At 35.4% G+C, this 20,103-nt stretch overlaps 2 protein-coding genes across 3 annotated transcripts in view; one reads left to right on the top strand and one right to left on the bottom strand.

Annotated features, from left to right (window-relative positions):
- Creba (Cyclic-AMP response element binding protein A) overlaps window positions 1–13,098 on the top strand; it is a 28,401-nt gene extending 15,303 nt beyond the window's left edge. The window contains exons 3-7 of the mRNA XM_072891590.1: window positions 5,865–6,171; window positions 6,380–6,723; window positions 7,086–7,352; window positions 9,501–9,644; window positions 9,768–13,098. Coding sequence (XP_072747691.1) covers window positions 5,865–6,171; window positions 6,380–6,723; window positions 7,086–7,352; window positions 9,501–9,644; window positions 9,768–9,953 — 1,248 coding nt within the window. The 3' untranslated portion in view covers window positions 9,954–13,098. The remainder of the gene's footprint in view (window positions 1–5,864; window positions 6,172–6,379; window positions 6,724–7,085; window positions 7,353–9,500; window positions 9,645–9,767) is intronic.
- A 57-nt stretch (window positions 13,099–13,155) lies between these two features.
- Window positions 13,156–20,044, bottom strand: LOC140665443 (protein amnionless). Of its 2 annotated transcripts, XM_072891588.1 has the most exons (7): window positions 19,521–20,044; window positions 18,736–19,040; window positions 18,509–18,656; window positions 18,189–18,423; window positions 16,769–16,922; window positions 14,435–14,629; window positions 13,156–14,127 (listed from the first exon to the last, which is right to left on the bottom strand). In XM_072891588.1, exons 1-7 carry the CDS (start codon window positions 19,797–19,799, stop codon window positions 14,118–14,120), a joined length of 1,326 nt encoding a protein of 441 aa, XP_072747689.1. In that variant the 5' UTR covers window positions 19,800–20,044; the 3' UTR covers window positions 13,156–14,117. The 2 variants fall into 2 exon arrangements, with proteins under 2 accessions (XP_072747689.1, XP_072747688.1); XM_072891587.1 differs by lacking the exon at window positions 13,156–14,127 and having other exon boundaries at window positions 14,152–14,629.
- Between the last annotated feature and the right edge of the window lie 59 nt (window positions 20,045–20,103).

Genomic DNA, 20,103 nt, shown 5'->3' with positions numbered 1-20,103 from the left:
AGAACGTCGGCGACGGATCAATTATTGTCCGTCTGCCTGAAAGTCAAGTGGAAACGGAATATGTAAATAATTTTGAGACGTACGTGAGAACATGTACGAATTCCTGAGAACGGGCATAAATACAGTTTACTAAGCGCCAATTTCTCGTTTACGAAGCAAAGACACTCGTCCCATTCAGATACAATTTGTCCTTATGTACACACTTCGAGAGATTGTGTGATCAACGAAAACAATATCGGACAGAATTAAATAAATGTTAATGGCACGTTTCCCACTCTTAGATTTAATATTCTTTATTGAAATGTTAAAATTAATAACCGAAATAAATTGTAGCCGCACGTGCGTCCAGAATTCGAATATTTCATAAAGTCGATTGTACTCTATATGCTTTAAAATTTAATTTTGCGATTTCTGGAAAGAAGAATAATTCAAAGCATTCCATTATAATGAGTTTGACAGACTTAAATGATTTATATTAATGCGTGTAATTTTTCAAAATAAGCAAATCGTATAGTGTTATTCGATATCGTCGTCGTTTCACGATCAAGCGCGAGTGTCTGAGACGTTTCGAACGTCGTCGACGAGGCTTTCTAGAGTTTCTCGACTTTCCTGAGAAGGTTCACAGCTACGGTAGTACTTGTTAAGAAGGGATCTGGTTTTGAAACGAGTTGTGTGTGTGTATGGCAATATAGCCCCGGACAAGGAGAGAGGAAGAAAGAGAGAGAGAGAGAGAGAGAGAGAGAGAGAGAGAGAGAGAGAGAGAGAGAGAGAAAGAGAAAGAGGGACCTGTCGTCGTCGCCGGCTTCGTCGTCGACCATGGTGGGGAGTAAACGAAGTGACGGGATGGTTCGGATGGAACTCGAGGACGTTCACCTTTTTTCGTGACTTCGACGAGGCCGGTAAACGCCGCTGATGTATCTTCCCTTGCTAGAATCCTGAAAGGTTGACCTATTCTACAATGAAGAAATTCCGCACCTTTGAAAATAGAGATTTCTGCAAATAATCCAACTGTCGACGAAAGATGTACAAAATCAGCTTTTTGTTTCATCTTAAATTACTTTTAAAAATAAAATTATATACAATTTAAAAGTGATCAATGTAATACAATGAAGAATACTCTATTAATTACATTAATTAAATTTTATATTAAAATGTATACATTGTTTAAAGAATTATTACGTGGAATAATTTATTAATTAATATTCCATGCGAATAGCGAATAGACACATATGTATACTGGGGTAAGAAAGATAATTAATAAATAGCCGTTTTTTCACACTATAATAGTGAGAAAAATTGTCTTCGTGGAAGGATAAATATTATGCGATAGCCCTGAAAACATTTTATTAACATCAGAGACAATTCCTTTGGCATTAAAACAGAGCGATTAACATTCGAACATTTGCACTAATAATTAATTCGTGCGCTAATATAAAATTGATTTAACGAACGGCGAGTGATTCTTTTAATACGCGTGCGATATCGATTAGCATACGTATAAATATTATTAATCGAAAATCTTTGAAAACGATCGCACTGTCAGGAATCATCCATCGCGACGAAACAGTGAAACATGACGGAGTAATTTCCCTCGATGTGCGTAGTAAATATCGGGGAGAAAATATTTGTACTCTTCTCTCTCTTATTGATATTCCATACAGTTGGGTTTCGGTTACGATCGCATTAGCGTAATTAGATATTCGACCGTGCGTGCGTTGACCTTGCAGCGTCTCTTCGCACTGGTAGCAGAAATTTTCTGCTTGCCCGAGGTTTTCCGGCGCGATGGTATAAGCAGTTTTACGATCGCGGATCAGGTTGTTTTACAGGTGTAATATAGCGCTGCGTCGTCACGCGAGAATTATAACAGGGTATAACAAAAATTCAGGTCACCCTCTTTTTACGTTCGCGCTTTCATCGGTGCTTCAATTTATTCCGGACTGTTATCGCGTTTTATTGGAAATTTATGCCTCTATTCGTGAAACGATAACGCTAGGCGTGCACACATGTCAAAACTGTGTCGGACATTGTATTTCTTTTTTTTTTTTTTTTTTTTTTGTATGCTTTATAACTTCTATGTAATCGCGAAATTATCGCGATTCGAATACTTTGCGCCTTCGTTTATGTGCATCGTCAATAGGAGTTGTTTAAAAAAAAAACCAAGAGTCTCATACACCCATGAGCTCGTATTCGGACAATTTGGAGGAATGATTAACACATACATAGGCTCTCGCGATTGTAATGCGTATATATACGAATAGCGATCGTAAGTCACGCACTTAATAAACGGCATGGAAGAAACACAAAACATTTCGCGTTACATATACAATGTACGCAGACGGCAGTTCTCATTCGTATGTATATCGTAACTTTTTGAAACATCGCGCCAACATGCCGCTGCAATTCTTTCCGGTGCATTACCCACGAGTGCGTCTCTGCTGCATGCGTCTTCAATGCATCGGCGCACAATTGCTTTCCGACCCGTGCATCGGAGTTTAGTGTTGTCGAATCGACAAGTGGAAAGGTCAGTTCTTTCAATACTCATACGACCATAAGTTTGCGCTTTTATTAAAGATATCACTATTGCATTTAAAAGAAAGATATTACGAATATAGAATATTATAGAATATTATATATAATATAGAATTTAAAAAGCTCACGCTCTCTTATACTGTCATTATTGTACATAAAAAAAAAAAAGAGATAATGTTTTTGATTTTTTAAAAATGAATATGCCCTTGATATACGTGTACATAACTCTAAATGCAAAAAAGATAAAAAGATGATAATATACTATAATAAAACAATTATGTGCTTTGGTTCTTATTAGTCGATACTTGTTTTATTACGTTGATTGTCTCTTGAATTACTAACGCTTGTAACAACATGTAGAGTGTAATATAATGAAGAGAAGCGTATAATATAATAATGATACTGAGAGAGATCGCGTCGTAGCGATTGCGAAGGGAAGATATCGCGGATTTCCTCGAGGACAGCCTCGAACGGTGAAGTAAAAAATCACCGCGGTAGCGAAATAACTCGTCGTTGAAAATTGCTGAGCCCGGACCCCGCGTTCGATGCACTTCCCGTGTTGCGCCGCAGTTAGTTAATACCAATCACTACGTTGCAATTCTCTCTCTGCGGTGGACGAATTCAATCGGAATTCCTATCCCGCTGGGACACGCAAAAGTGCCGGCCAGCTCTCCACTCTGTCAGCGGAAATATATATATATATATATATATGGAGAGAGAGAGAGAGAAAGAGAGAGAGAGAGAGAGAGAGAGAGAGAGAGAGAGAGAGAGAGAGAGAGAGAGAGACGATTTATTTAATATATATTAATTTTTAATACTGATATTTTCTCATTTGTATTGTTAAATACTTGCTGAAAATGATCATTCAGATTCCCCGACACGTGGATACAAAATTGCGAAAAAAAAATCTTTAATGTCTGCTTTTTTTTATTATTTATCGAGGAGAATAAATTTACGGAAAGATTAATGCATTTTTGTATCTATTTCAAGAACTTATTATTTCTCCGATGGATTAAGGAGAAGATTGAAAGACTTGTAACAACATTGATACGATAAAAAATACTATCACATAAATCTTTCTTCAGAACTGCGCATTAAACATGGGATATGAATGTTGTAAGCATCGTTACTTCTTATCGCGCAGAGGCAAAAAAAAATATCTTGCTTGTTAATATATTAATGCGCGAAAACAAATTTATTACAGCAATTCACATGAATGAGCAATCGCATATCTCTTATATGTGCGGAAACGTCAATCGGAAAATCAAATCCAAATGCAATGTACGAACAGCAATTAATGATAAGGCATTAAAATGGATGGAGAACATAGACGAAGCAAAAAGGGGGTCGTGTATCCTCTGTCCTATCTCCAAAAAGACAACGGGAAGGACAATCCGTTACAGACGCGCTTCCGCCGGAAGTGAGACGTGAGAGGATGGGAGATAAGTACTGGCCGCCGCGCGAACGCGCGGAGTACATGTAACGGAGAGCAAAAGGGCAAAAGGACGAAGAGAAGAGACGAATGAAGGCGAGAAGGATGAAGGGAACAGGAAAAGGAAGAGTGGTGTGTCGTGACCTTGCGAATCGAGTTCCGCATTGCGAATCTTTACGGGGAGAGATGCGTTGTGGATGCGAGATATTTTTCCAAGGAAGAGGAACCAATTAAATATATTTTTTTTTTTAATCGACCTGACCGTAAACAGCAGCGACATTCTGATCTTACTCGAATCAACGATATAATTTTTTTCCAAAGATTACATTTTATCTACAAATCTCCCGACTTCCTTTAGCTGTTGTTAGTACGCAATGAATTATTACGCAAGATATTACGATGCTGATTGATAAAGATAAACACTTTCGCGAAAAGATTTGAACAATAGAAACAGAAGAGAATAGCGGAGGAAAGCAAAGATGACTAGTGAGTTTTAAGAGAGTTCCGGGTTGTTGGTTGCAAATACTTCCATTCTAACTAATTATCCACTTGCAGAAAATTACTACATTTCCAACCAAATTAGGGGGACCATAATGAAGAGGATGAATAGCAGGACTGACATAGAGGCAAACGGAAGGATGAATTAAAGTGAGTTGGAAGTGAAACGCCATGTTAACGAAGAACTGCTTCGATCGATTGCGATCAAAGCGAAGAAACAACGTAGAACATAGAATATTCCTTTAAATCAGTAAATCATCGTCATCACAAGCTTTCTCTACTATAAATACGCGACATCAAACAAACAACCGTTTGAGTCATCGCTCAGAGTCATATCATTGGCGTAGCTGGAATTTTGCTTAGACAAGACAAACCGTGCATAACGGAAGCCTACGGCGTAACGAAGAGTTGCAAAACAAACGGAGGAATGGCAGCGAAGCGAAAAGCGTCGTAGCTAATAGCAACAGCGAACAGCGAGTCGTTAATAGAAGAACTGAAAGACTAAAGCAGGACCCCCCTTCGTCTCGACCTTGGGGGTCTAACGTGGGTTCCGCATTGCTAGGTCGGCAGGAGGGACGGAACCGTTGCTACCGACGCGACGGCCACTTTTGGACCATCTCGGATACGATGGCCGCGACCTTCAACTTGACCGCTCCACTCGAACCGCCCTACCCCTTCGCTTTCATATATATACATGTGTGCGACCGCACACGCGGAACTACTGGCGTATATAATTTTAGAGAAGCGCACGCAGGGTCCTTGACACCTCGCCGCGAGACGATGCGGCCATTGACAATCGCGGACGCTGTCATCCCCCCCTCTGCTCCCTGCCTCGTGTTCATTGAGTCGCGTACGTTCGCAGTGAAATCTCATGCGTAGGTATCGTCGATCTCTCTCGTGTTCGATTTGTCCTTCTTCTCTCACGCGAATCGCGTTGATGTCTATCACGTGTGACAACAGATTTCTTAGAGAGCGAGTCTCAACGGAATAATAATACAGAGACTCGGAATAGTATACAAAGTGTGGTATATAAACTGGTGTGGCACACACACGGATTATTCATAGGTCATAGGTTTAAAGCTTTATTTTCTTTCTAATTTTACATGCGAATAACTGTACATAATATTCTATTTTTTTTTTAAATAAATTTTTTTATTTAAAATAAGTATACCTTTAAAATGTTTGGCAATTTTTTTTACAGATATTCTATATAAAAACAATGCCATGATTTATTTTTTTTAAAAATGTAGAATAATAACAATTTACAAATAATCAGTTATTCTTTTTTAACTTATTATTAAAACATAATTTTTTATCATAATAAAGAATTATTTTTATCATTTGTCTATTCCTTCTCTCTTTCTTTTTTTTCTAAGATTTCATTAAATTTTTGTTTATATTACAGATACTCAGCCAGGATGTCTTAATGAGTACCAAAGAAGAGGATTGGGGTAATAGCCTCAGGGATAGCGTGGTCCTGAGAGACCGGTTAATGACAGATGCGGCTCTCGGTGGACCACGACCGATAAAATCCGAACATAGTTATAGCCTCCTGGCTCAAAGTCCTCCTCCGAGCCCAGCGACGCCAGGAATTAATCCTCACACGCCCAATTCGGATTCCGGCGCGGTTGATTCGAGCACATCGAATACTAGTTCCTCCATTGATTTCGCCAATCTGGACCAAAAGTCTCTCGATATTCGCAGAATCGATGGTAAGATGCTATGCGCGACACAATCTTTTTTTCCTTCTTTCTAAACGAGACATAACATCGGAAATGCAGTATAACAAGATTTTATCTTGTCGTACCTTTTTTTTCGAATTCCTCGCATTAATCTTTCTTTAAAAATGTTTTTTCTGAAAATTACGAGAAAGAAAGAATAGAAAAAAGAATTCAATAGAAAATGGTTTGTTTTTTTCAGATATGGAAGAAGAATGTTTTCCAGCTATTTCGATAAACAGTACTTCGAGCCGGATCGAATCGTCGTCGTCGTCGTCGTCGTCGTCGTCGTCGTCATTGTCATCCTCTACCTCGACCGTAATCCTCAAGAGGAACAATCTAGTACCTGAAGATAACGAGTGTCTGGAAATCAAGGGCGAACCTATTAGCGCGCCGGCCAGTCCCTGTGCGCCTTGTCAACCAAACTGCGATATGGTCGACGATAAGAACACGATAACAATAGTGTCACCGCAGAGTCTTCACTTTACTAAAACTCATCTTTCACAAATGAGTGATAGCGAGGAGGATGACGAAGAATACTATCAGGTATATTTCTGACGAAGAGTACTGTCAGTTGTATCTCTGATTAAATCGATATCTTGCATCACACATAGATGTGGGAGATAAAATGTTTGAAAACATTAAATTTAGTTTAGCCATTCGTATTATCTTCAATATTTACGCTGCGTTTTAATTAATCTAATTTAATCGAATAGAATATTACAATTAAATTTAATTACAAAAAAAAGGATACAAAAAGAAAGTTTACTAAAAAATGTTATCTTTTATATAATAAAAGATAAACAACTAAAATTTTGTAAATTTAATTAAATTGTGCGTTATTATTTAAACAATTGTTAATGAACGATGACAAATTTATCGTAATTGTCATTCTCAATTATTTCCAGAATATGGAGATCGAAGAGTATGGCGTAATCTGCGAAGGGAAAGAAACAACCCTACGTGCGTCGAGACAGGGGTTGCCGCCGACGCCTCCCAGCAGCGCAAGCTCCGACAGCGAAGGTACCGCTTCCGCTTCCTGCTCGCCTGAACGCCGAGATTCCCAGACATCTACGCAGAATCTCAGGGGCTTACTGGCGCCGAGGCTTTACGTCACCAATAGCACTCACACCACCAGACAACCCATTCATACGCCCCTGATTTCCTGTCAGCCGGTAAGACATCATTTAAAGGAGTTTGACGCCAATGACTTTGAGCGGATTGCTAAATTCATTAAGCTGAGGAATTTAGCACGGTTATAAATAATTACCGATTATTAAGAAGCAAAAATATTTTTGAGAAAGAAAAAATTTTCTACATCTTTATATTTTTGTTACTGATAATATGAAAATATTTTTTTAGAAACAATAAATAATTTGCGTTCAAAAGAAATCAACGATTTATAGTTGAAAAAATGCAATATTTATTCTTTATATTTTTATCTGCACATATTATCTGTCAAATAGTTTTATTAAAGGACTTTAAATAAAATATTAAAGAAAAAAGGGCAAATCAGAGCCAAGCGCGATAAATAATGCGCAAATTATTTGATTTAAAATGAACAATCTTAAGATCTTGACATATTATTTATATTAATTATATGCGAATGTTTCGGTCAATTTTTTGATCTTCCGGCGGATTTGACATCTTCTCGTGCGTATTAATGTCTTATGTCAGAGGCTTAAGCGAAAACATCGGCAGAATGATCATGGATACAGGCTTAAATGTTGTATATACGATACCGAAGAAACTTAATACATTAATAAAATGCGGTAAGGACAAACTAAACAGACTTAACAGGACAGATATTGTTTATAAAATTGACTGCAAGGACTGTGACGCAACATACATAGGACAGACTTTACACATGACTTTAATTGGATAACACAATTTTGCATTGTGAAAAACACACTAAGAAGAGAAAAATTGCGGAAATGTTTTTGATTAAGATTTATGACAATTCAATTAATTTAAAAAAAGACATTGAAAATTTAAATCCGATTTACAACAATATTGTTAAGTATTTTTAATGAATTTGCCCTGATGCCTGGGTTTGTTTATCATTACTTTATAAATAACTTTAGTCTTCGTGCTGACGTGATGTTGCACGGATAACTTTTTCTTAATTTATTTAAATTTTTATATTAAAAATAATCAGATAATCAGCCTCAATTTGTAAACAAACACTGAATGTTTACATTTGACAAATGTTATAGATAGGCTTCCTAAACTTTGAATGTCAATATTGCTTGCTTGTGTATATATTGTATACATATACAATACATACACATATTTATTACCTTTCGATTATTACTATAATTTTGTCAGTCACATTACTTGTCAATCTAGAGACAATTATACATAACCAACTTAATAAAATAATTAATTGTAGTAATAATCGCTAACCAATTTCTCTCATGGCATACAAGCTAATTTAGGATTTCTTTCGCTCATTTTTTTTAACAATTTCGATTAGATGACAGACATTTTAATAAGCAAATTTTTATAAACCATTTTTATATTGACTTTGCATTGTTTTACATTTTTGATATACTTTTATTTTTTTGTACTTAAAATTCGATTATAGTTTACTTATTAAATCTACGATTATAATTTTTTGAACCTGCGCTGAAAAGAGACAAAAAATTAACCGAAATGTTCGCATATTATTATGAATAGTAATATATCAAGTTCCTAAGATTGTTTATTTAAAATGAAATAATTTGCACACCTACTGTGCTTGATTCTTATTTGTCTTTTTTTTCTTTAATATTTTGTTTAACTCTAAACTTCTAAAAGCCTTCATTTATTTGGTAATGACTTTGTGAAAAAAGACGAGATTTTGTTACTTTAAATATTCTATATATTATGTATTTAAAAAAATGCACATTTATATCCTTTTATATCTCTAATAATATGTAATATATTTCTAAAAATTTATTTTCTGATCCTAAAACCAAGAGTTGCCTGTTTACTACGTATAATAGATGCTTTCCATTTACATCAAAACTCAGATAAATCTCACTTCTGTCTTTCTTCAACATTCATGTTAAAGAAAGACAGAAGTGAGATTTATTTGAGTTTTGATATAAATGGAAAGCACCTATATTATTAGCGCATGTGCAGCGCGTCTTATCAACAAAGTTATCTTCATAAACAAATTCGGTGCTTTTATTTATAAATGAGTTTTACATGTTTTATTTCTACTGTCGCTTGCTCTACCCACGAAATAACAATCCATTTTTACTGTCAAATTTATTGATCCAATATATATACACATATATATATATGATGTAAACACTTACGTGAGATTGGCGTTACAGAAAGGATCGACGGGCGTGTTGACGTTGACAGAAGAAGAAAAGAGAACCTTGATAGCGGAGGGATATCCAGTACCCACAAAGCTTCCTTTGACGAAACAGGAGGAAAAATCTTTAAAGAAAGTACGAAGAAAAATCAAGAACAAGGTATATAAAAAATAGCGTTTTATATATTGTGTATATTTGAGATAAAACATTAACTCCAAACTGCGTAAAACACGAATATAACGAATATGTGAAAGATATTGATTTGTATAATATATTTTGCAGATATCAGCGCAAGAATCGCGTAGGAAAAAGAAAGAATATGTAGACAACTTGGAGAAGAAGGTCACGCAGTTGACAAATGAGAATTCCTCCTACAGGGATAGGTTAAACTGCCTGGAAGACACGAATCGTGAATTATTAAAAGAGTTACAACGTCTTCAGACTCTACTACAGTTACAACAATCTTAGATTTATTTGTCTTTTAACGGCTCAAATCTACATTTGATAACATCGAATTTTCATTCTGATGTTATTGGGTTTTTTCAGAAATTGATTTTAGCTTTTACAAATATTGTAACGATAATATTCGCGAATATGTCGATGTTATTATTCTGGGGAATTAGAAATTATAAAGCCTCGAAACATATGAAAATTTTTAATTTTCAACGGCGCTAACACGGATTTAGATATCGGTTTTTGCCGATTTTTGCTCTTCCATATGCAGACTATTATTCTTATTATACAATTGTTCTTTATATTCTTGAATAAAAAGGATTAGAGATATTGATAAGAATGATTTGTTGCTAAGTCACAGATTTAAACAGAGTATATTTTTAGGGATTAGTGCAATTTCTTTACATTCCTAGAATGTCTTCCTCATACACACGACGAAGTTTTTTACAGCGCAATCGCGACTGAAGAATTTACACAGTACTGCAAATCGCTTCAGTGTTTCCTGGCAACAATTTAAGGCTTTTAACACCAATATATATGTATATTCTTATAACGATTATATACATTATTATATTTTCGCCAGGAGTGCCTTTACAGACATTATTTTCATCTTTCTTCCAATTTGCATTGCAAATCAGAGGTCATTTAGACGACTAATTTATTTCTCGCTATTGTAGATTTAATACGAGTTCTTTTTAATTTTAATAAGATTTAAAAAATATGGTGATTTTGTATTCAGATGTTTCAGCCGTGAAATACATGTTACGAAAAATCATTTAGCAATTATTGCCTAATTCGATGCAACGAAAAATTAAAAAAAAAGAACTCAAATATAAATGACCTTCTGATTATTCACTACATTGTACTTCGTCATCGAAGACGGTGACGATATTTTAAATCGTTTAAGACTCAAAGGAATATTCCTGAGGTCCAAAATAAAGAGAAAATATATATCGATATTTAGTCCACTTTGACACAATTTTGTCAAAGGATTTTGCGTTAATGCTATTGTATGTGTGTGCGTATACATGCTACGAAATATAATATATGACATATATTTTATAGATAAAAAGAAGAGAGTATGATTATTTTATTGCGAAGTGAAAATAAGTTCGACGTTATCGACAAAATTATTGCATTTACATTTCATCTAGGTAAGATATCTTCTTATATAATAAGATTATATCGATGCAGATCGCGATTTGGTAAAACCAATTCTATATCAAGTCGACGATGTGGCTATTTTCTTAGGACATTATCGTTAACGCCGACAGACGTTAGATTGCTCGATTCTCAAGATGATCGATTGTGCGCAACGATAATTTATTTCGCGCCAATTTGAAGCGTGTAATAGGAATATTTGTAAGATATAAATTCACGGATGTAGAATATATCTTACGCTTGTCCACGCAAGATAAACTGTCTAAAAAATTCACGTTACATTTGCAAGTCAATGCAAGTAGATTATACGGCGATTAGGTTTTTGCTGTCGTTTATATACGCAGAAATGGTCGAGAAAAAATTGTAGACTCCTGATTTCGTGGCCGTTTCTCGAACGTGAAGCTGTATTATGTATTTGTGATTTAAAGCCGAAACTAATCGAGCGTCATCGTGCGTGGAAAACCCGTCCGTTTATGTCATCATCTTTATTGCTTCTTCATAATTTTGTTTCACGATTATAGGATAAGATTGCGCGAGATGTACTCCATATGTAGGCGAATCTCGCGATTATTTACCGCATGAAAGTCGTGGAAAGGGACCAAAATGCGCACAAGATAAGAACTCTTTCTATTTTTCTTTTCTTCTTCCCCTTTCTTCACGTAATTGCCAAATAAATATTTAGGATTTAGTGTCGTATCGCGTGACCAAGAGACGGTTATTTGTATTAAAGGATCGTACATACCTCGCATGAGTGTTTACAGAATGAATAGGGATTATCGTTGTATTAATATTATATTACTTAATGTTTCGATCATGATTCTTCGTATAATAATCCAGCGCAAAATGCATACGTATACAGAATGGCCATACAAAATCATCTATTTATATTCTTGAGATTTATATATGTTGTATTTAATAATTAAAAATAAATTATTCCACTTTTATATTATTAGCTGAACATGTTTGGCCAATTAAAATTGATCCAAATTCATCAAATGCATCTTTATCGCTAATTGTCTTTTGTAAACCAGACTGTACACGCATATGCATGTAATAAATAATAATTTTTATGCGAAAAGATTGAATATCATTTTAAATCGATGCCGGGACTTTAATAAAAAGATCTGCTAAAGATATATATATATTGCTGAAGGAAAGTCAATGAAAAAGTCAATAAACGTAACAAGTGATAGTAAATCGATTAGACGTTAACGTACATGTGAATGAAAAGGCACTTTTAATATATCTTGCAGATTTTGCAAGTATCATTCTTTTCGTCTGCGTACATATTTGGTTTTAATTCGACATACGCGCGTACGATAAAGAAAAGATCATACTATATATATATATATATATATATATATATATATATATATATATATATATATATATATCTGTACAAAGCAACAGAATAATAATTTTTATCGAAGATATAAAGAGTTAATATATATTCTACGAAAAAACTTTATAAAGATGATTATATATATATATATATATATATATATATATATATATATATATAGATGATATATTTTACGACAAATCATAAACGTTCGAAATGATGAAGAAAATTACACCGTTGTCTGTTACGATACATTTGTCACTATCATGACTCATCGTTATCACGACTTACCATTTATCTCTTACGTGGTACAAATGTCACGCGTCTATATATCGTGTAACTAGGCGTCTATATTTATCCAGAGAATCCCTATATATATATATATATATATTATAACGAAGATACATAAATATAAATATATATTTTATTCGACCATGTCGAATTTATATGTGCGTATAATTTGCTACGCGATAAAGCGCGGTGTCCACGTGATGGATGTAACATGTGTTGTCGCAATTTCGAATGGATGTTGTCCGACAATAAGAAATAAATATTTGTGAGCTAATATTTTACTTTATATAATTTACATACTGTGCAATCAAAACTGACCACCTTGTCTTTTCTCTCGAAAATAAATATTCTTGTTTTCTTCCTCTATTTCTATTTTATATCTTATTAGATGTAAAAGATTTATCGTTTTATGAAATTTTATAGGTTCAAGACAAACACACACACACACACACACACACACACACACACACACAATATATATATTGAATGTATGTTCTTCATTTTTGCAAAAGTTTTTCCATTATTCGTTTTAAAAATCTTCAAGAGATCTTAAAGATTTGAAGTATAATATATTGCTATAATTTATTAAAATTTCTTACACAAATATGATACATTTAAATCTGTCGAATAATTCTAGTGGACCTGCTCTGTCATGACAAATTCAACATCCGTATTTGTTTTTCTCTTCACGCATTTTTTATTGAGGAGAAAATATTCAAACATTAAGTCTGTCTGCCCGATATTATTAATAAATACTTTCGATATTTGTGTAGAATTTCATTAAAAGCACTTAAACAATATATATATAATTAAATAGTTATTTATTATCGTATTTAAAAAAAATGTGGAAGATAACTGTTGCATCGAGATTGGAACGAATATAAATACCTATGTACATCTACGCGAAGACCTTTTTCCATTGCAAATCGTTAAGTGATAAATTCTTCGGAAGTCAATGAAATACGTCCAGGAGCCCATATTTCCCTTTTTTTTTTTTTTAACGTACAGTTTCCGATCAGAACAACGGAAACCTTTAAAAGGATATCTCTCTCGACGCGAATATACGTATAATATAGTGCAATACGAGTCTTCCGTCGAATCACATCCGGAACAAATCAATCACAATCGACATGTATGTAGGTGTACACGTATAAAAAGATCCTATCAGTCCTATCATTTCCTGTATTCCGTTTCGTTCTCCCTTTGCTTCGTTTGCATTTCGCCAAAATAAATGAAAAAATAGATAACCTCCGAGAGATCCTCGATGCGCTGAATCTCTTGTGAAAGAGGATCCAAGCGTGAAGCATGGACTTTGCGGAAATTCAAGATATATCTTCATTTAAAAGAAGCGGATAAAATGTAGAAGAATGTGTGACGCATCTTTTTTAAGCCAATCTAAAATTTCAAAAATTTGTAACATATATTATTAAAAGTTTGTAATATATATTATTATTCGATAATCTCATTTATCTGCACAATTGAGATTGTGAAACTTAATTAATTAGTTTCCTAAACAACTTAATTAAATAGTGTCATATAATACAACATAATTGAATAACGACATTCTTATTCCTCAGTATCCATCTTCTTATTTTCCAATTGATCATCCATGTGACTTTTAAGAGTGGCGAGACTGAGAGGCGCATCGAGAATCTTACGAATCTCAGACTCCCTCTTAGATCTGTACAGAGGATTTTCGAACCTGCCAGCCGCGACTTGCGTTATTCCCTTGACGACATCGTCATCGTCAGCCTCTCGTCCGCTCGTTCCGGGAACGTCGGCAATCCGTACATTGCCTTCGGGAACGTTCTCGAAACGCGCGAACCCGTGCTTCTGCTTGTCTGTCCGAATTCCATCACGGACGGATGAGACGGCTTCCATACATCCCGAGAGAACGCTGCAAAAATTACATTCCGTCAGGGAGATCAATAGACACACAATGCGCCGCGCGAACCCTTTTTTTTCATATATACATCCGAGATAAGTAATATAATTATATAGTCTGATAAATCTTTTGAAAAAAAAATTGATAAAAAAGAATTCTCTCTACAAATAAAATAAATAATTAGAAACTCTCTAATTACAGTGTTTCGCATATTGTTCGAGCAGCATACGTATTCTTGTAGTAAAAATCATTATTACTTAAAATTTATTAGAATAAGGTAAATTTATATATCAAAGATATATATGTTTTATGCAAATATAAGTACCACATGGCGTAATAAAAGGAGAAAGAGCTTAATTTCAAAGACTTTGGCTTCGAACGGGTTGTTCGGTGAGCCGAGAAAATTATACGGCGGCCAATTCAATTCGGCTTGAAGCCTGCCAAGAGCAATAATAAACCGACCGGCTCGGTCGGCCCGCCGCCCTGGGAGTTGAACTAATTAAATGCTAGATGAGCGAAAGCGCGCGCGGAGAACGGCTCTTTGTGATTCCAAGCGAGTTGTGCGGGAATGCGCGAGGTAAAGGAGTTAGCGTTGGAAAATGTTAAATCCGTAAACGAGGGAACGCAGGAGCGAGTTGCTAAACCGCCCTTACTTCTATCGCTATTTCGCGAATTAAAATACTCCCGCGCCGTACGATTCGCAGCCCTGCCGACTCTTTCTCTCTCTCTCTCTCTCTCTCTCTCTTTCTCTTTCTGTTTTACTCTCGCCCTCTCGCCGTATCGGATGAATGTCAGGGAAATGAGGATCCCGGAGAGTTCGACGTTTTCCATTTCCCCGCGAATTTAATAGCCGTGACTCTCGGGGGCGGAATTTTGTCAGCTGCGAATTTGCGACCGAGCTGATGGAACTGATGGAGTTTTGCAGGCAATCTCGTTGTCTTGGCCGTCGCGTCTTCTCGTTTTACCCCTTATATCTCTTATAACGCCTACGACACGCTCTTACATCGTACTACTCCTGTTATCTACGTCACGCGAGAGAATGTTTTATCCTCACCCAATTTAAGAGCCATTAAATCCAAACAGTTACTTTTGAGATGATTTTACACTACGAATGGAGTTATAAGTTTATATTATAACGCGACCGATATGTTTTTAATCGATTTATGTTTGTTTTGCTACATAAAAGTTAACGGAATAAAGATATATCGCGAAAGAAAACTTTCTTTCCCTTTTTTTTTTCCTTGCATGTCCTTTCAAACATCCTTGGGAAGGAAGCCAATATCGCATTCCCTGAGCACTTTGTTATAGCCGGAAATGAGGGCAGATATAGAAGAAGGGCGCAAACACGTCACATGTGTATCGCATTGGTAATCCACGTAATTGCTTTTCCCACTCTCTTTACGGACGTGCAAAACCGTCAATAGGAGATCCATCAGATCGGAGAGAGGCGGCTGAGATCGAAACTCATCTGGAAGTTACATCCCCGCTGTACCTACCAATCGCTCGCGCGAACAGCTGCGCGCTCGATACTCCCTATGTCCGCAAAACTTTATTTTCCTTTTCCATTTTCTCTTATCACGTTCCATTCCTCTTAGTGCGATTATTATTACTCCCGAGGAGTATTTGCATAAAAGTAGGCGACCCACGAACGCAGCAGCTGATCGCGAAAAGAGGCCGGAAAAAGTTTCCTTTCTCAATTCCGTTGATTTTAATGACAATATTGATGTAATCGGTATATAAACGAGAAGTAGAGCTCTTTCGGCACATTTTACCCCCCTCTCTCCTTCCTTCCTGTCGCGCAAAAAATACTTGAGAAAAAAAAATTCCATTCCTCGCGCGAGCCTTTAAATTCGCCAAAGTTTGCGGCTAACAACGCTTTGTTCGCGCATTAAACAGACTGAATGCTGAGCTCGGCCGTTTCATTTGACCGAGTATGCAAATCACGGATACAATGTGAAACGCCAAATGCTGACACGATTTCTCGGGCGTTCGAGGCCGGGCATGTCACGGCAGGTGGTATTCATAACCCGTGAAACATATTGAATTTATAAAGCGGAATGCAAGAGCGACAGCTTTATAATTCTCTTTGTTGGAATACCACTGCGTTGACTCATAGACGCGAAAATAACGATTACACGAAGGCACACTTACTGTTCCAAAGAGTAACCGAAGTACAAAAAGGCCAGCAGAAAAAGGGCGATCGCGACGAGAGGCGTCCCAAGAAGGGGTCCGAGTATAACAGCTAATCGAGAATCTTTCATAGCTGCCCCCGCAGTCTCCGCATTCGTCACGTGAATTCTCGTCTCTAAAAAAATATTTTATAAAAACAATTAAATTAAGTTAATTAAGAAAAATGGCGAGAAAGAGCAAACGCTGTAATTAGTGCGTCAAAATTTTTATTCTAACAATAAACAATTTTTATTCTAACAATAAGTAACAAATTAATCTATTATACTAACGTACGTTTCGATCAATTTTATGACCTTCTTCAACACAAAAGTACAAAAACAGATGAGAAAAAACACGGGCTTTTTGGAGCCATATAACTGTACATTAACTTATCATTAAATGACGCCAGCAAATAGTTATACGAAAGTTTTAGGAGAAGGTAAACATCATTATTTAGTCAATCGGTTAAAATTAAACATAAAGTTTGATTATAAGAAATTGTTGAGTTGATGTATTCTTCCTTTGATTAGACCAAGAAGTGACACATAGGTTGACTTGTCAAAATAAAAATAAAAATAATAGGTTGGAAACCTGTATTGAAATAATTAAAAATCAACTCACAATATCACTAGTTAATGAAAAAAAAATTAAATAATTCCGTTAAAAAGAATTTTGTTTGTTACTATCTATTATCCTTATTGTTCAATTAAAATAAGATTTTTTATAAATAATTATTTTTTCGATAATTCAATCACACTTTATTTATTATTAGAGCAACTTTGATTATATTTATGTAATATTATAATTATATAAATAATGTCGAATAAAAAGATTAAAAAGTAAAAAATTTATTTACAATTATTTTCAAAATGTTTTTTTAACTTTGCTTGAAATTGAAATTGAATTAAAATAAATGTTTTAGTTTATTGAAACTGTGTACAGCAAGAGAAATATAATCAAACTTTCACCAAAAATAAATCATATTTCAATTAATATGAATAAAAAAGTGGGATATTGCTCGATCGCAATTGTTTACGCATTCCAATTATAAAACTAAATTAAAAATCGTTGCCGCCGTAGGTGTCATTCAGCGCCACTTCGATATCGATATCAAAAATATTAAGAACAAAATAAATAAAAAGTTTATGTTAATCACAGCTCTCTCTCTCTCTCTCTCTCTATATATATATATATATATATATATATATTTTTTTTGTATACACGTAATTGCAAACTGAAACAAATCACACATAATTCCGCGATAAAAATTTTTAAATTATCCAAATAATAACGAAAATTTTAATCGCGTTATTTTCATTCGAAATATAATAAAAATCAGTCGTGCCTCAAGGTTCACGTAAAAATTTATTTAAAAAATTCAATCACAGAAGAGTGTACTAACTTTGCAACATCTCTCTCAGGTTTTCCACCGCTTCCTGTATCACGATCCCGGAATAATCTCCTTTCTCCTTTACAAGGACCTCAACACCTCCATTCCAACTGCGTCTGGTATGCCAAGCAATTTTCTCCGTGTATCCGTCTAAAGCTTCGTCTGCTGCGGTTTGCACCATCGCTAAGGAAATCTGATCCGTTGTGGAAACACGACCGCCACAATAAGGACAACAGTGACCCTCCACCTACGAAACATGTTTAACAATATGTACTAATTTAATTAATTTAATTAATTTTCATATTTTCATCCCAACTAGAAGTATCTCTCACTGTTAAAGGGTATTCGCAGTCTGTGAATCCGCATCTTGGCCTTTGAATAGCGCAGATCTCTTCGAGATAGTCGCTCAGGTAGTTTCCCTGACAGAAACATTTCCGACATTCTTGCGTAGTCAGGTACGCATGCTGCAGCTCGGTGTATCTGGAAAAAAATAATTTCGCCTGAAATATACACTTTTAAGTGAATAGACATTTCTAAAAGAAAAAGCGGCGGGACTCACTTTACGGTAAATCTACCTCTCGTAGAGAACTCTCTACGATCTTGAAAATCCATCCATTCATCCTCGAAGAACGGCAGCTTCTCGTTCGATAGCCGAATCGATCTCACCTCTACCTCTCTCACGGGTAAAAGGACACTTAGAGTGCGATTCACGCTTGGCAGGACGACATCGTCCTGGCGACAAGGAACGCGTTCGAGATGCGGCGCCGCTATCGAACTACCGTTCCAATTTGCGGGATCCGCCCAGAAGAAATTACCCTCCTTCGACCACTTACTGACCTTTGGGTCTGCTCTCCAATTGCTCAACTTGTGCAACACGTCCAAGAGCATGCGTATTATTTTTATATATAAATGTAAAAGGCGTAATTATAAATATTAGATACGATTTATATAGTTGCACTTAAATTGCATAAATTTTAATATCTTACGTCTGTTTTTTATCACTCTATATTTTACGATCTTTATTACTATGGTAAATATTCTAGTAAATGATTTTGCAATTAACCGAGCGAGCAAATAATACGCTAACATTAAAACATTAATATCGCAATTACCGTAAACGATTACAGAAAGCGGCTACTACGATATTCCGTAAATAAATAACCTTTCATCTGCAAATGCATTAAATAGGGGAAAAGGGCGATCGAACGTATCATCATCTCGTTCTTCACATTTTCTTTCTTTCTTTTTTTTTTTTTTGCTGTTTCTATTCAATTTTTTAAATTATAATATAACCGTTTACCTATACTTTTTCTCTCTTTCGTAAAAGTTTATAATTACCCTCACCTGTAGTTTACCGTTTCTAGGCAGGACCAACAATCCTTGACTGGGCAAATCAATTCCAGATAGCCTTAAATTGTCGATTCCGGCGATACCCACAGCATGCCGGGTCTGTTGAGGGAAAATTACTCGGTTGTCGATTTCTGGAATCTGACCATCCATCCAGTTGTTTGCGGTTTGCCATTCCAAATCCGGAAGCCAGTGTTTCTCAAAAGCAGCGGAATATTTCGAGATCAAGATAATGCACAACACAAGTTTATGACGCGACGCGGAAAAATCAAACATGATTTTGTAATAACTTTCAGTCGATTGAATAAATATGTCAGTACGTGTAACAGATATCCAAATCTCTTCGATTAATTATCAAATGCGCAAACATATATAAAACGGTAAGGAGATTTATTTTATACGCATATTTTATCAATCATTTATATTCTTTTCGATAATCTTTTAAATTCCGAAAATATTGCGGGACCAAAAAAAAACTGAACACAACTTGTGAGAACTCTGACGACTGAAACCTATGTCGGATAATCAAAGCCAAACGGGGGCGTGTCTGATTTATGATAATACAGCGTGCGGATTTGTG

Source organism: Anoplolepis gracilipes, chromosome 4 (genome assembly GCF_047496725.1).
Source record: "Anoplolepis gracilipes chromosome 4, ASM4749672v1, whole genome shotgun sequence".
Lineage (NCBI taxonomy): Eukaryota > Metazoa > Arthropoda > Insecta > Hymenoptera > Formicidae > Anoplolepis > Anoplolepis gracilipes.
Note: the sequence above shows the minus strand (reverse complement) of the source record. Positions and strands in the feature narration are given on the sequence as shown.